General features: G+C 43.1%; 1 protein-coding gene across 1 annotated transcript in view; it reads right to left on the reverse strand.

Annotated features, from left to right (window-relative positions):
• TNFAIP8L3 (TNF alpha induced protein 8 like 3) overlaps positions 1-12,704 on the reverse strand; it is a 48,757-nt gene extending 36,053 nt beyond the window's left edge. Inside the window, exon 1 of the mRNA XM_069798251.1 lies at positions 12,400-12,704. Within this exon, the coding sequence (XP_069654352.1) occupies positions 12,400-12,658 (259 nt within the window). The 5' untranslated portion in view covers positions 12,659-12,704. The remainder of the gene's footprint in view (positions 1-12,399) is intronic.
• Between the last annotated feature and the right edge of the window lie 5,180 nt (positions 12,705-17,884).

Below are 17,884 nucleotides of genomic sequence, written 5' to 3' on the forward strand. Positions count from 1 at the left end.
CTGCAAAAGGTCAAGATGCAGATTTTTCTTCCAGCATAGCAGCAGCATTGTGTGTAGTTCTCCCTAGGGAGGCAGCTTCCTAGCCATGGTGCTCCCCAGGGGCAACTATGGGGAGGCAGAGGTTGATTTATCCCCAGTAACAGTCTGCAATTTTGATGGCACAAAAATGCCCTGTAACATTCTTTTCTTCCCAGAGCTGTTATTCCACACTGTACCTCTCGAGTTGCAGAGCCTACACCTTCTATGACTTATTCAGGTCTTGACATTTGTTAAAAACATTTAAAACACAGCTTAACATCAGTCTTGCCTACTGATGTGTGCGCACCTCCCATACATGGTAGCAGGGCATGATCATTAGTACAGGGAAAAATGTGGACCAACAGGATAATGACTTCCATTCTGCAGAACACTGTTCTCTTTACTTACTAAGCTGTTTCTGATGTTCTGTGTATTTTTATGGAGAAAACTGCTTTTATATTGTTTGTTTTATTTCTGCCTCTCTAGGGATGATGTCAAAAACCCTACTGAAGTCTATGACTTGAAAGTATTTAGGTTTTCTTCTATATATAGCATTTCCTTACTTAAGGAAAATTACTTTCATCCACTTCACATGTACAAAAAAAAAAATCTTCATTATATTCAATCACATGCTGTTTGTATAAAAAAATGTTTTCAGCTCAGAAAAAGGTTAGGCCAAGGCAAGTTTCAAACCAAATGAATTCAAGTAGATAGCTGTAAAACTTTCAGCAACAAAATTGCTGTGAGTTTTATAAGCTTTATGATTTCATGTGTATTTTTATCACTTTATCATGGTAAAGAAGCTACATTGCTTTAGAAGCAAGCTAAGTACTTATTTAAGGATTTGTTTTCACTCTCTTTAATAACATATGATCTGTAGAGCAGAAAGAATTTGTATTTTAGTCATTGATGAAGTGACTAAGCATAGGCATCAACTGTCCCTAAATTATAATACTTATTAGGAAGCGTAACTACTGCTTTAATGTCAGTAAAAGTGAGGAAAGAAACAAAGTATTCCAGAATTAGTTGTTTAACATAATGGCACACATGCTACCTGAATTTCCATCAAACATGGCTATGCGGAAAAAGGAACTCTACAAACAAAGAAAAGCTGTTTCAGTAACAAGTATATAGTCAAAAAAACTCTCGCAGTCTGTGGCTGCCTGCATTGGTTATTTGGTATGTCTAGTCATACTTTATTTCAGTGCACAGCCAGAGGTATTTCACATGAACCTTCCTAGCTGCTTGTCATTGACTGCAATAACTTCAAGGAAATTAAATTCTGTTCTATGAAAATATGGAAAACACTGAATAATGGTCCCCCCCCGTCCTAAATTCTCTTCCTACACATCACTTGTCTCTGTCTTAATACTGCTCAGCTGTTGCTAAGGCAATATTTTCCTAGAGAAGTTCTAAAAGGTAAATACGCCGAGCTCTAAGGAGTGCAAGAGCAACTGTTACTCATCTTCTGTACATGGATGGGCAAGCACAGACATAGCTCTTGGGAATCTGAAAGATGCACAGACATCCTGACTGCAAAATCATGTAATGTGAGCATGTGTCTCCTGCTGTGCTGCACCACGCCAACGGGGCAGGGCTGCACCAGGGCAGAGCTATGTTCTCCCTGCCTGTCTCCCGGTCTGCTGCGCAGGTCTGCGTGTCGTCTTGTCCTCTGGCAGGTCACGCACAAGATGTTGCTGACTCGGGACAAATGAGGTGGGTCTGGCACTTAGGGTTAGTGATCCAGAGAGATGATGTGGTGGAAAATAGGGACCCTGTTTCTAGCCACTCTGGTGATGGAAGATGAAACCTAGGTACCGGGGCGGCTGCTGGCCCTGCAAAGGGCAGACTCAGCCCTGATTTGAGTTTGATTCAGCTCAGCCAGGTCAGTGGTGGAGTGGGAAGGTGGATGCAGGTGCTGTGCTGGTGCTCTGGTGAACCTGCACCTTCTTGGCAATTCCTCTGCTTCAAGTCCTTTCCCTAAGGCCTCCCTTGGTGTATTTCTGTGCTCTCATCCTTGTCTCGTTGGCAGAAGAACATTGAAAGAGGCATTCTTGTCCTAAGTAAGGAAAAGTTTAGTTTCTAGAAGCATCTCTCGCCTTCGCTGCCTCTTCACAGCTGTTTAAAGCTTCTGCTTGCTTTCTAGAGGCAATCTCTGTGAATCCTCCTACAATATCTTTTCATTACATTTTTTTAAAACTTTTAAGAAAATCTATTGGTAAACTTGGGTGGGGGAGATCTGCATGCCATGGTTCTTCACAATACTGTGCAAAAGGGCTAAGTTCTGTTTTCCTTTATTCCTTGTAATTAAGTTTTGTCACTAGAAAGCAGTGTCCTCCTCTGACCTCATTTGATCAGTGACACTCACAGGCTGCTGTGTCTGGAGATGAATGCAATTCTCCCCCGGACCTGCTATTCAAGCCCAATGATTTGATCTCATGGGAGTGAGGATATGCTGTTTCTCCCAGTAGTTTTTCGTTCAGGAATGCACTCTGGAAATAACAGGGAAGCTCTTGTTATCTGTGGAGACGCTATTGTGTTCTCACTTTCTGACAAATATTGCATCTACCTGTTTCGGTATTTCAAAATCAAATTAACTTTCCTGTTCTCAGCATGCTTTACTAATCAAGATGACACCGATCTCACTTGCAAGCCCACTGTCTGTATTGTTTGTTTGCCAGAGAAAGCAGGCGAGTTCCTCTGGCAAGGCAAATCTGTTTCTAATACCTCAAATTACAAGACAGGACAATATCTTACTCCCATCAGTCTTCCCTTTCATGAAATATAATCTGACAGCATTTACTCCCTTTCATAGTGGCAGAAATCATAAACCCAAGAATATTTGAGAAGAAATGACTTCAGGAAGAAGAATTGGCTCAATACTGGAAGAACTGAGACTTGCAAAAGAATAGCATATTGGCCAAGGCACAGGGGAAATGAGAGATCAGTTATATGCTAGAAAGATGTGGGTATCTGGAGAAGGAACACACGTTGTTAGTATAAAAGGTGAGGATGGGTGGAAAGGGAAAGAATTGGAAAATATTCTAGAGGTTAGAAGATGGAGAATATGGCTAAAATCCGGGTACCTGCATTCCTGCAAGGGACTTGGCCCCTTTGGTAGCATGTGGCAATTAAAGGGAGGGTGCAAAGAGGCTTTCGACCTTCCTTGCCTTCTGTGTGCCACAGTATACTGCATATGCCAGACCTTTTTTTAAAAGCATGAGGCATTTCTGCATGTCCTCCAAGGGTGCAGTTCCACTCGCTGTTCTTGATGTAGTCAAAACAGCCATTTTTACCAGCACAAGCTGTCGCATGTAGCAACATAACACTGGAAGTGGCTGTTTTCTGGCTCTTCATAACTATGCTTTTAAACACCTAGCCCTGAGCAAAATCAGCACAACTTTCTCTTGAACTTGTTGAAGTGAATGATACCAACTAGTTAAAAAGAACCCTAGTTCACACTTTGGAAATCAGCCTCGAAACTACACGAGTTATCCTGGTCTGGAGGATAAAAAGATATCAGCTGATTCACAACTAAGTATTGAGACTGCCCTAAAAGCTCTGATTTGGTCCAAATTTTAAAGTTAAATCATGGAATTATGAAGAACATTGTTATTCATCTGTCCTTAAGATGATTTGTTCTTGGCTTTCCATCAATTCTGTATGATTTCTGTAAGGGGTACTGGTCTGGGTTGGTGGCTTTGTGTGGTGGTTTTTTTTTTTTCTTTTTTTAGTTGTATGGGTTGGGTTGGTTTTTTTGTGATGGTGGGGTGTTTTTCTTTTTTTGGGGGGGGGGGGAAGGGGAGGGTGTGCAGGGGTGCAGGCAAGAGTAAAATCTCAGCTCTGTCTGCCTGAAGGATACAAAGTGTTATGTCATTCCTTCTTATGCAGGATGATATCTGATACCAACCTTTAAGAACTGACATGGAAGTAGACTCTTAAAAACAAATACAGGTCAGAGAGACCTCATAGCTGAGGTCAGGCTAGATTTATACGATAGAAGCTGGTTTTTAATAGAGGTGAGGTTTAATCACTGAGCAAAACCTTCCTCTTTTAGTTATATAGACCCTGGCATACTTAAAGGGCACCAGTCAGTCCAAGTTAGAATGAGGCATACTGACACTCTACAAAGTTTGTGGAAGTGGTCTTTACATATACTTAGGCTTGAACTTTTAATCCCATTCCTAAATCTGTATTCCAAGTCAACGTTTTTCGTCACTGATTCTTTATAATTTTCTAAGAAATCCAGTAGCTCTGCATCATAATGACTGTACTGATTATTTTTGCATCTACTACTAAACAGTTCCCCTAGCAGTGGAGATCATTAATGAAATAATGTATGAAAATGGTTTAGTGGGCATGGATGATGGTTGGAATCGATGATCTTGAAGGTCTTTTCTAATCTAAATGATTCTATGAAAATGCTGACAAGCATCAGAATAGCGAGGCATCAACTGTAACTTGCTTTGAAGTGAACATGAAGGTCACTCTTGATACTTTTAACCTACTTCCCTCTGACTTCTGGGAGTGAAGTGGAAACAATGCACAAATACACAAAGTTAAAATTAAATGCAAGTAAACAAACCCGCAGACATTCACCTGGCAGAACACTATATGGTACAGAGGTTGTCTTGGAGAAATCATCTGAAAGATGGTGATCTCAATTAAAAAAAAAAAATCAACCCCCCCTTCAGTTCAAAAAGTCCAAGAAACTTGCATTTGTTTGGTCTATATCTGTCAGTGATTTGACTATGTAAACTACGTGATCTAAAAGTAAATGGAAAACTATTTGGAAATGAAACAGTAACACAATAATAGTGTTAATACATGTCTTCAAAGAGAAAGAGAGAAAATTTAGTTCTTCCTGTAACACAAGCCGCTTGGATAAACAAAGTTAATGCCAGAAATGAGACACTCATTGGTGGTAGTGAAGTATTCTGCTCATTTTTACTATTTGTGTTTCAGATTACCCTTCATATTAAACTAGCACCAGTAAGAAGACCAAAGGGAATGTCTTCATGGTGAAGTGTTTGTTTCATATCATAGATGAAAATAATCTTCCTGCTCTATTTTCTGTTGTTACATCAACAGATGTTGGCTTAAATCTACATGTGTACAGAGAGACTGCTCACTCCATTCTTCTGTGGGAAAGTGAGACAGAACCAACTGATAAAACGTAAACCAGAATCTCTACCAAGGAGGCATTAGTGACCACTGGAAAGGACAGCAAAGTGACTTTTGCTCTTTCTTAGCCTTTTTCATTAAAGATGGCTGCCTTAAAGAGCAGAAAAAAATCACTGGCTACCAGCTGGTGTCTGAGCTCAGCTTGGCTTCTCAAGAAGATGTTTGAGTTTGTGGTATAAAGTCATAATTATTGCAACAAGTTGGTCTTGGCTTCCCATGAGTCTCCTTCAGCTAGACTTGTCAGTCTGTAAGATGCCCTTTCATAATCTAACTGGCAGAGAGATTTCTGCAGAAAATAACACATTTTTAATTGGGCAAGGCTCCAAACCCAGTTTTGGCCCAAGGCAGCTGCCCTGAGAGAGGTCCACGAGCAGTCCAACAGCGTGGACAGCCTTGAGCAGTGCACCAGAAGTCATGGTGATAGCGAAGAATGTCTGCGCCCTGCTCTGACCACAGGGTCTCTGTCTGTAAATAAACTGGGACAGAACCTGTTGTACAGGCATCATACTGCCATCTGGATGCAAGCTAAATTCTTTCCCACACTCCAAATGTTGCTTAATTCATACAGGCTACTGTTATCCTCTGTCTCATGCCAGGACATTTTCTGGGAGGCTATCTGGCATGGGCTGAAACAGTGCCAGGAACTATATTAATAGATAAACAGTTTAGAGGATTGTGTACCACTGCTTGGGCCCACAGCCAGGTCCTGTTTAGTTTACTAGAAAAGATAGCAAGCACTCTTAGAAAGTTACAGGGTTCTGCTACTTTCCGGGGACCTGGGAAGGCCTGTCACCCCAAAGCTGATGCTATGGGTAAAATGGCTTCTCAGGCAGGTCAAGTCGTCAAGAACTCTCTCTCATCTATCTGGCCTACTGTTTTTCTTTTTAGGTGGGGTTTATAGCTTTGTTCTTCCATTACGAACAAAATCGGGGACTTACTCTTCCTTCCGTGACTTCTTAATCTTTGGTGTAGATGAGAAGAAAGGATAAAAGATTTATTTTGTCAAACAGGAAGTGTGAGTTTTTTGAGGAGATGCACTCATTGCTTTGCACAGGTCATCCACTATTGCCAAAATATCTCATCAAATGGAACCCACTGTCATCCCCGGCCTTTGGCAAGGCAGACAGGAATGGTCGATGATTGCTGTGTGGCAGGATATTGCTTCATATTCCTGTCTATGAACTTCACTTGGCATCATAAATTCCTGCACTGAGGCTTGTCCATATCCATGTATTAGGAAAAAGTAGAAGCTTTCTGTTCACTGACTGCTAGCAGCATTATAATTTTGGGTGGGAACAGCTTAGTTTGCGGCTATGGGAGCCCCTTACAACCATCATTCACGTAAGTGTAGAATTGACCTTGCTGCCTGAGAAACAGGTTGTCTCTGACCTGGTGAAGTTGTGGCTGGCTTCTGCGTGCTATTTGTGTGTCTGGGTGGCACCAGCATACCCTGTCCTGAAAGTGAGTAGTTCTGATCAAGAATATCAAATATTTATGCACTAAAATAACTTAACACAGCATTCTTCATATGCCTGCTATCCCTACCTGGGAGTCAGATTTTGCTTCACCCATGATGACAAATCCTTCTGAGGTCACATGTTTTCATATGCCATCCCCTCAAAAGTAGGAAGAAACTATCAAAGCTACTAAAAAGAGTGTTACCTCATACAGTATTGGCTACTGCTGCTTAGCAGTCTCATCCACAGATGTTGCTCTTGCACAAGCAGGTGCGCTTGGGCTTCAATCCAGTGCTTCATGAAGTTCATATTTCCACTTGACTTTAAAAAACAGAAGCCTGAACAAGTTGACTTGTTCAACTAAACTATCTATTCTGCTTGTCCAAGTTGTCTACTCAACTTGACAAAAATGGGATTATTTATGGTCTTTAATATCATCACAGCATGATTAGATTTTTTTGCCTTCCAAAGTTTTTACTTTTTTTTTTTTCAGTTGGACAAGGCTCTCAGTCTGACAGTCGCTGTGCTAAAGAGGGGTCTGTGTGTGAATCAGCCTCCCAGGTGTTTCCTGGAGGGAACAGTAAAGAGATCAAAAAAAAATTCACCCAGCCAGGCTCTTGGCTCGTATGCCAGTCCTAGCTGCTGCTCTTACAGGCAGCTGCTGCCTGCTCATCCTGAAGTGTCTCTTGCCCACTCTGTCTTGGCAGAGAAACTTGGACACATGCTCGCCTCAGTTTGCAGTGTGATCCAAAATGCCCTGTAAGAGAGTTTGGAGCATGGGTTCCCGCAACATACTAGTTCATGTCTGCTGTCTGTCCATCTTTTTTTCAACTAGCTTTGTTTTTCCTTTGTTTTCCAGCAGAAGGGAAGGGAGAGCCCTTTATTAGACAGGTACTAGAAAGCACTTCATAACAGAAGCATCCAGTAGAGTCTGCACCTTCCACTCAAAATAGTGTTGTGGGGTTTTTGGTTGGTTTTTTTTTCTAGCTTCCATACTCACAGTATGCTGTTATCTACCACTTCTGCTGGCTTGTCTAAAGTCCAATAAATACTATTGCATATTTGACTTGGAACTTTCAATGTAGAATCAAAACAAGGCTTCGTTAAATCAAAGCCCTCCTCTTTCAAACACACAAGTATTCCCTGGGGCAAAGTATACCTTTTGTCAGGATAAACTTTGTTCAAATGACCAGTGTGATACTGCAAAAAGAGTTATAAAATGTTTACTTGCACTTTATATTACATAAGCATGTTACTGGTGCCTCAAATAATTAAGTGCTAAATATCTTAAAGTACATTTTCGAATTCATTTTATATTTACAAGAATATATTAGCTCTTGAATGGCATTTAACTCTGTAAAAGCTATTACAATATGTAACAGACTTAAAAGATTAGTACCACAAAAGTACAGGCAGTTCATGTAGCATGATAAATAATTTGCAGGAAAAAAAATTTGCTAAGCATTGCAAATCAAATAATTTTACAGCTCCAGAAAAATTATTCATGTCTGTTGGGGCTGTTTTACAACAGTAAATAATGTTTAAACATGTTGTTTTTACTAAGTATATATTTATTGGCCAGGGTAGAGTTCAGATAATTTATCAAATAATTTAAAAATGCATTAATATTTTTGTGCTGGGAGTTGTAGGGTAAGATCTCGGCCCTACTGAATGCAATAAGACTCCCACTGCCTTTATGGATGCAAGCCTAGTAATAAGGTTGTCTTCATTTTGTTATCTGTGGCATCATATAAAGTTGTAGGCTCCACAGTGTTAATGTTTTAAAAAACAAACAAAAAAAATCCTGTCATCAGTTTAGAGCTCTACTTGAAGTGCAAGCGGGTCTCTTTCCTAGGCCAAATGTCTTTGGACTTCAGTGGGAAGAAAGCCAGAGAAGGGACTAGCAACAGTTTACTCTCCAGGATATGTTAAACTTCATTAAATTAATCTGTGTTGTTTCAAAGACCATACAGGCAATTTAGCCTCTCGTTATCGTGTTAATAGTGCAACATAATAGCTCCATTAAAATAAACATGGAAATCTACATTCTGACTTAGTAGCTTGTAGAAAGGCTTAAATCAATATCGCATAAAAGCTATATGGCCAAATTCCTGCCTGTTTCAACCAGGGAACCTAGGACAAGGCACACCAAGTGAAGGTCTGCTGCCTTCTTTCTCTTACGTGCAGAATCTCTAAATCCACTGCAAAATCATTGCTGTTGGTGATGACCTGGATTTTTGTGAAACGTTACTCTGAAAGATGGCACGGAGGATCATACTTTTATGTGGTAGGCTGCCTATGAAAGAGCTGGGAAAAGCTAGTCCATTGCTCTACGGAAGAGTTTTTTAAAGAAACCAGTCTCTCAATAGGTGGACATTATAAAATGAGAACAATGTTCTATTTTAAGATTACCTGTTCAGTTCTCAAAAGCTTATCTACAGGATACGAAAAGAAATGTGACTAGTTGCATGTACAGGAAAACTCAAGAAGTTTCACTGAGGGTAGTGCTAGTAAGCACACAACTTTTTTTTCTTTTGCATTATAATATATAATTTTTTTCAGAATTGTGCAAGACCTGTTTAATGCTCTTAATAGGAGTCTGTCTCATGAGTAACTTTTTTGAAAAACAAAACAAAACACCCCCCCCCCCCCCCCCCACCAAACCAAAACCCAAACTCTTTGACTATATAGACAACTCAAATGTGAAGCAGTAACAGATGGGTGTGAGAAGACTTGTGGAGGGCAAGGCCGTGGAGCTGGATGTTCTTGTGTGGTGCTTTTTGTTGTTTGTTTGTTTGTTTTAAAGCACAGCTAACATCTTGCACTACTCGCATATAAGGAGCTTTTTGTTTGCACCAAACAACTATGAAGGTGCTTTCGTGACAGCATGTTCAGAATAAATACAGAAAAAATAGTTCTGCCTCCTTGGAGACTCAGCTTTAAGTGGACTATTAAAGGAAATGAGGCTGCTGGGATCTGGGAGTAAGACTCCAGCTGGCTCTTGGAAGCCAAGCATGTGTGGCAGATGGTGGGAACGTACAAGGTAGCCTCCTGTCCTGTGCACGCCCGTCCGAGTCCCAGGAATGGTAGGGGTGCTGTTCCACCAGGACAGAGCAAAAGGCTAAGTATTGCACGAGTAGTACGAACCCTTAAGTGGGATATGTTTTTAAACATCTGTATTGCATTAGCATCACGGAGCCCTAGCGATAAAGTAAACTGTATCATGCTGGGCTTGAACAATCGGACAACCTAAGAAGTGGGCAGTGGCTACAAGGAGTTTTAACTGTGTAAATTGAAGTCACCGCTTTACAAACTTAGAAGTGCGGAGACGGGTAATGAAGAGAGTAAGCTAAACGTTCAAGTTAGTGTCGCTTTTGGTACAAAATCCTAGCTGTTCTGAAATCGGTGGCCAAAATCGAACCATTACTAGAACTTCATCCCGAATACTTCTCTGAGGCACTCCACTGGCCCTGTAAGCTGCAGGCAGAATGCCCCTGGGTCCTGCGGGGTGCGACACCTCCCTGAACAAGGTGGTGACTGAATCCCACACTATAACCCTCAGCTTCTGTGCCTGCAACAATGACTGACAGCGTGACTGCTGAACACCCACGTACAGAGCGATACTGCGCTGTACATATGGCAGAGTACAGAAAAAAGACCAAATGAAATCCAGCAAAAATGTATCTTTCCGAAGAGGACGGGGGATACAAACAGTAAGTAATTCTTTAGTGCAGAAAAAATGATTGCAACTGGTTAAGACAAAACCACCGAGTTTTCACTGTATTCCAGTTTTCTTCCACTGCATAGGCATCTGCCATGTATGGTCAAAATACCAGGTTTTTCTTCTCTTGGACAGTACAAAGAAGGGAATAGAAAAGAGGAGAGGAGACTGATGAACATCAACTCTTGGCAGCTAGCAAGTGATGACATAAAAAGCACTTATGGCAATCTCTAAGCATAGTTATTTTTAATTTCTTTAAAAGAAAATCCTATTCAGAACAGGAGTAAGTTGTTGGCAGGAGCTATATTACATCAATTTGTCTATAAGCGTAATGTTGGTAACTTGCGCTTCATGCACTGCTTTGAATATTTGGATAAAAGACTATAGCTGTCGGTGGTCTTTGTTAGTAAGTTCAGCCTAATGGAGCCTTATGAATATAAGGAGCTTTACGACCTGTTGCTAGTCTTAGTTCATTCTCTAGATCTCAAGTAAGAAAATACAAAGCAAGATATCAAGAGTAAATACCCCTAATATTTAAATCTGAATGGGATTTAAGACTACGCTATAACATCCCATTCTGTTGGGAGACCAGACAAGACGACACCTATTTATCTTATGACTTCCTACTGTTGTTCATCACTGCTATATTAATAGGACAGTTAAAATATTTTGCAAAATCTCTGGCGTTTTTTTCCTGTTGTAGTTAAAATATTGTTTGGTGTTGAAACCTTTCTTTTTGGGGGTGGGGGAGGTGCCAGCTGGGATAAAGGACATGTCTAAACTGGGCAGATTGTGGTGAAAAGTGGGGTTTTTTTGGTGGTGTTTTTTTTTTACCTCGAAGAAGAAGATCTCGTAACATGATGTGGTAACTTTCTACTTGGGTTTATTATGATCACTAGGACAACTTCAGCCATCACTCGAATTGCACTTACTCGTGTCTGATGCCAGTGAGACGGCTTCGGGGAAGGTGCCTGCGACTTCCAGCGTGGGAAGCTGGAGGTCAAACAGGTCCCTTCGGCACCTAGTGTCAGTCAGATGCCGGCCGTGCGTGCCATACCGCCGCAGCCCGCTCTGCTGCTGGCAGGGCGACGCCACCGCTGTCGGAAGAAGCGTTAGAGACCTCGAGGTGTGCGTGGGGAGAAGGGGGTGGCCTTGAGCCCGTGGCAGTTCTCCGCGGACCGGCACTGGGACGCATGCCGTGCCGGTAGAGCAAACGTACCTGTGCGTGTGCTGGATTTCATACAAGTTTATTGTCCCCATTTACTGTTTGTGCAGGGCGGCGCTGGATTACGGCACATCGGCAACGGTTTGTTTTTGCGTAGGACACAGGAATGTGGAGAATTGGAAGTGGCAGGAGAGATTTTTATTTTTTTTGTCTTCTGTCTCATCTAAGAACTATGCGGGCTGCCGCGGGCAGACAGCAGCATTTTTAGGTTTTTTTGGTGGCGAGTGAGGACTCGAAACCCAAAGCCTAGCGGCCCCATGGCCCTGCATGCCGGCCTCCGAGGGAAGGGAAGGGAAGGGGGAGCCTCCCCTTCTGCACATGGGCTAACCGCTGCGGTCCCGGAGCCACAGCAGCAAAATAACCCTAACCACCCCCCCCCAAACTTCGCAGCCTCTCGATATAAAGCACAACGCGTCGGCTTCACGCCAGCGCCGCCGATTTAGCCGGCCGTCACGTCGCGGCTGAAGGCGACCGGCCGGGGCAGCGCTCTCCCCGGGCCGGGGCAGCGCGGAGCCCGGGGCCGGGCCGCACCCCTCCCGCTCCCGCCCCCGCTCCCGCGGGGCGCCTCGGCCGGAGGAGCCGGTTCCCGCTCGCACCGCCCGAGGGGCGGCCGGGCGAGGGGACGCTTCTCGCCGAGGCCGCCTTACGGCGGGACGGCGGCGATCTCCCCTCGGCGCCGAGCCTGGCAGCCCTGCCCCGCGGCCGCCTCGGAGGCGGCGGGCGGGAGACCCCCTTCCTCCTCCCGTCCTTGGCGGGGCTAGGCGGCACCCCCCGCCGCCCTCGCCCCCGCTTACCTGCGGGTGAGACCAGCTCGCCCTCGCTGAGCTCCCCGGAGTCCGAGTCCATGCTGCGGGTAGCGAGAGGGAGCGACGAGGGGCAGCTCGGGGCGGGCAGCGCCGCGGCCGGCCGCCGCTGGCGGGAGCGGTGCCCGGAGCCGGGGAGCGGGAGCCGGGAGCGAGCGGAGCCTGCTGCCGCCTCCTCCTCCTCCTCCTCTCCTCCCAGCCCGGGCGCTGGGTCCGCGCCACCACATGCAGCCACCTCGCTTAGTGCCATTGGCTGCAAAGGAGGAGCGGAGACGGGCGGGCTCCGCCGAGGGGAGGAGGCAGCGGGGGCGCGGCGGGGGAACGCTTTCTTCCCCGAGCTCGTTGCACAAGTTCGTCGGCGGCCGGCTGCCCCCCCCGCCCCTCCCGGTTTGGCCGCGGCCTCCGGCTGGATCCCGCGGCCGGGACCCGCGGGGTCGAGGCCGCTCCCGCGGGGGGGGACCGGGGTGCCGGTCCCTTGCGCCGGCTGCCATCGCGTCTCCCCTTTCTGTCCTCGGTCTCTCCCCGCTTCTCTGGCGGGCGTCTCCCCCGACCGCCGGTCGCCGCTTCGCCTCTTTGCGCCGGCTCCCCCTCCCCAGCGATCCCCTTCCCCAAAAGCGAGCCGTTAGAGCGGCGGCGGCCGGCAGGGGAGCGTCAGTTCTCCTCGGGCATCGCGGCTGCCTGTTGGGCCGTTATTCGCAGGCTCAGGGAGACGGTGCGATATTTGGTAAACGAAGACTCTGTTAGAAGGCCGTTTCGAACTCTTGAGGACTTCATAGCCTGAACTCTGCGGGCTTTGGTTGTGTCCTACAGGCTACTACCGTCCTGAGCCGTCCCTTCGCTCAGGCGGTTGAGGCCACTCGTTCAGCTCTGAGGTCACGTAGGTCTTTCTTTCCCTTTGCTTTTACTCCTTCTACTTCGTCTTGCTCTCCTAGGCCAAAGATCCCTTGAATTCTAGCACAAAAAACCCAGGAAAGGAGTAGTAAGAATACTTTTCTAACTGGGAACCAAATGTCATCCTAAACCAGACCTCATCGATCTAACCGATCCGTAGATACGTCACATCCTAAAAACCAGCCAGCGCCTTGAACGCTTATCTGTAGATTACTGCAGTCTCAGGCCAGAGGTTTATGCCTGTAGTGGGAGACCACAGATACCTCTTTACTCTGTAACCACCCACCCCCCCCCCCAAATCATGCAGATCTTCGTTGCTGGAGAAAGCAATGCCTGGACACTGCTTTGAAGCTGCATATATGAAGTTACCGATTGTCATCAGACTGCCCAACGCTCTTGACAAATGTGAAGACTTTCTCTGCTAGTGTATAGTGTGACATTTAAAAAAAAAAAAAAAAGGAAAAGGGTTCTTTTTTAAACTCAAAGGGCCCTGTCAAATTCTTTTCAGTGATGGCTTATCCTGTGCAATGCTGAGTGTAAGACTGGAACTACAATAATAAAAATGAAGCCAGAGTTTGCCTTATATTCTAGGGTGAATCCTAGCACGGTCCCCTGCCTTCAAATCAGGTTGAGCCTGAAGAGATAGAAGACCTCAAGCTTTCTGGCCCTGGAATGCACACATTGATGTGTTGAATTTAGACACAGAAATCTTCAGCCACTGGTGTGAAAAGTTGGTTGTTGAGTAATTTGTAACGTTGCTGTCATACCCTGGGCCTGTAGTGTTAAGACGCTTTTGATTTTTATTCCATGAAAACAAGTTCTGACTTCTGTTTGTAATTGCTTTCATTAAATTTAAAATGACATTCCAAATAGTGCTGATTATAACCTGCTGATTAGACACGCTGATTATAAATTAGTATCATATAAGGAAAAACATCACAAATGTAAGTGATTCTAGGATTCTATTGTGAGGAGCCAGAGCAAAATCTGAATGCAGAAGATGTGGGGAATCTACAAGCATGATATAAACAATGTAGCAACAGAAGAATGCTGAGATTAAGTCATGAAAAATAATCCCAGACACCACACCAAGAACAGAATCTGAGAGCTGGAAAGAGTTTAATCTCTCTCTGTCTCTTTTTTTTTTTGTTCTTGTTGTTATTTGCATTTTACCAGCATAAATGCAACCTAAAAACCCCACCCCAATAAGAATATAACAGTTTAAGTCTAAAAGGAAGAGTAAGTTCGTATTTGAGTGCAATTAATTCAATTTCTGGACTGTCTTTAATTGCTTGAAACTCTAATGGTAACTTCTAACCTGGACAAATTCTGACTTTCTAATGACCATGACTGTAATTGGGTAAGCAAAACCCAAAATGTTTTTTGCAAGGATGTGTGTTCAGTGGAACCCTTCCTGCTTCCCCAGTGGCAAAGGGCGTTGCCTGGTAGAGCGTGTTCTGGGTCATGTAATGAGCTCATACAATGCAGCTGTGTATGTGCTTCCAAGGTATTTTAGGCACTGGCCTTACCCTATTTTCTGTGGGGGCTTTTTTTTTTCCTGAGTGCATAACCTATGCTATAATTGCAATTAAATGTTAAACGCTGAATAGTCACGCTACTACTGATCATAGTTCAGTTGGTGAAAGGACAGATTATTTTTCATGATCCTCTGAAACACAAAAGTCTTGGCAGGGAATAGTTAAAATGAAAATGAAATCCCACTTATTTTAATTCTTGTCAATTTTTTTTTGATCCTTGTATAACCACACTAATAAATATTATGATGGAAATGGTATAACTTAATATTGTATTGCGTCAGACTTGCGATATATACATTGGGCATTCTCATTACTATGCTGTAATTGCTTTCTATTCCACAGTAAGTGCTGTTTCAAGATTACTTTCCCTCTTTATTTCTGCTAACTGTAAAGCAGTTATTAAAGTTTTCAGCTGCAACAGAATGAGCATATTGTTTCATTTCAAAACATATGGTTAGAATTCAGCTTTTTTCCTTTTTAATGTTCTCTGCCCAGCAGAGTCCAGCACTTGGTTTAACATGTGACCTGGAAAATTCCATATGCTTAGAGTTCTGAACTTCATAGTTTCCACTCGTTACAATACTGGTGCAGAGAAAAGCACAAAGGGTTTATTAACAGCAATATATGTACTAGCTAGATGCATGTTAAATGAAGCTCCACATGGAGAAAGTTGATATTTCATGACTTATTTATTTTTTGCATTTAGTACAAATAGTGCAATTACATATTCATTGTTATAAGCTAAAGCTCTGTGACTGTTTCCTTTATTACTAGGGTAGACCTAAAGATTGTTGGGATATTTAGAAACTGGAAAGTTTTTTTCTCAAGGCTCAGTTAATACGTTTGCCTGCAAATCTCTACAAATATGACTTACCAGGGGAGCTGGTAACACAGCCAATTGGAACTGCCCCATGTGTTGCGTTTATTCCCAGTTATATGATGCTGTCTGTAGTGGCTACATCGCTCTATGGCTCCTCCATTCACATTTCAGCTGCATCTGGTCTTGATCTTCACTCCATATGGAACTTATCTGAAATCCTCCTCTGCCTACTCATTGTATCTGAGTGCTGGAGATCTGCCTGTGAGAGCTTTTAGGATTCATGCTTTTTCACTGTTCTATCTCCAAATCATGCTGGCATGTTCACACAAGTACAATTTCTTCATATTCTAAATACCTAAGTAGCCCGGCTACAGTAGCATCTATGCCTAGTATATTTATCCTTACAGGACTATTGTGAAATAAGGGTAATAAGTATTTCTCTCATTCAGAGAGAAGGAAATGAGGTACTGAGAAGCTGTGATTTAAAGTCAAATGTGAAGCACAGTCTTTCACCTATATCTCTTGAGCCGTACCTGAACTGTTAGGTTATCCATTTCTGCTAAATAAAAGATTGGCAAGCTGCCTCTGTGCTTTGCTACTCAAGCTTTCTTCCTTCAAATTGAGCCTTAAAACCTATCCCAGCAAGCAGTATCTCTTTTCTTTCCATTATTAAATCTAACAGACCCCCCTCTGCACTACCATCTTTGTGTTTCCCTTGTCTGTTTTAGACTGTAAAAACAGGTGGGTAGGTTTACATCATCTTTTTGGTTCTAAAAATAAAAATGTAAGATTATATTTTTTTCTCACAAATAATTTCTTAACATTATTTAAAGAAGGTCTACCCTAGGATGTCCTGTTTCTAATGCTGTTGCCTAATATTTTGCTTCACAGTGTATGATATTATGTCTTTCATATCCAAGCGCAATTGCTACTGAATGTATTAAACAGAGAAGCATTTCCCGCAGGCTGATATATTCATGAAATGTACTGTAGCAGGTTTCAGATTTTTTTTTTCCCAATTTCTTTGTGGCATCAGCGTATGTGTATATATTTCATGAAGAAACCTGTCTGCACCATTATTGGCAAAGGCTGAATAACCAGTGTCAAGGATCAGTCGATTCTCTGTCAACAACTTTGTTGTGCCAGGAACTTAGATTCGTACTGATGTCTGGAAGCTAGTCAGTGTGCATGTACGTATATATGTTTTGCAAGCATTTGTATAATTGCTGCATAATGCATCTATTGGTGGTCTGCAAACGCTCGTCATATTTGATTTAGAATTCAAATAATGAACAAGATGTCTGCATTACTTCAGTTCTTACTCATATGCCAGTAGATATTCAAACATCTAGATTTTTGTAATGTCTGATTTAGGCAGTGCACGTAGATCCTATGTTGGAGGGATAAATAAGGAAGAGTGCAGTATTTTCTGCCCCCCCCCCCCCCCCCTTTTTTTTTTAAAGCTACCATAAGAGATGTAGGGCATCAGTTCTGAATACCTACCATAGTATGGACATATTTTTAGCCATTGAACTTGCTGAGTTATGTTCTGCCTTTGTCTGGTGTTGACTTTTCTTAAAGAAGAGCTGGGGAAGCAGTCACAGACTGAGACTGCAGCCTGGTACTAGTACTAACCTATGCTGTGATGTTTTTGGAATATCACATTTAAAGCTAGGACTGAAATTTAGCTTCAGTTGGCTCAATGCCTTGTAAGGGGCTTTTATGATATTTTAATCCCAAAGGAAATAAAGTAGAATAGAAAAATATTGTACTCCCGTGCAACTTACGTTGCGTGGAACTGCATTACTCTTGGTACGTTATCAGAAGGATAATTTTGTCAGAAATTGATATTTTCACCTGCTTAAGTAGGCTGGGACTGTGGGTTGACTAGCACAGGAAAAGTTTAATAACAGTAAGTAAATAGTCTGATCCAAATTCTGACTGCTCATACTAAGAAAAGAAGGAACAATAAATATCTTTTCCCTTGATCTGATGCAACACTGAACAAAGGCAACAACTTCTAAAGAAGGAGCAGTTAAATTGGGAGGCAAGCTTGCTAACATCTATGCTTACCGATACAGGAAAACAGCACAGCCAGAGTAGTACCCCCTTTTTGTATGTGTGGTGGGGTTTGGGGGTTTTTTTGTGTGTCCCTAAAGCAGTAACTTGTCCTGTTTCCTCTTACCTTATATAAAGAAGACTCCTGTAAGAACTGAACGGCATAAAC

The sequence above is a fragment of the Haliaeetus albicilla genome, chromosome 12 (assembly GCF_947461875.1).
Source record: "Haliaeetus albicilla chromosome 12, bHalAlb1.1, whole genome shotgun sequence".
Taxonomy (NCBI): Eukaryota; Metazoa; Chordata; class Aves; order Accipitriformes; family Accipitridae; genus Haliaeetus; species Haliaeetus albicilla.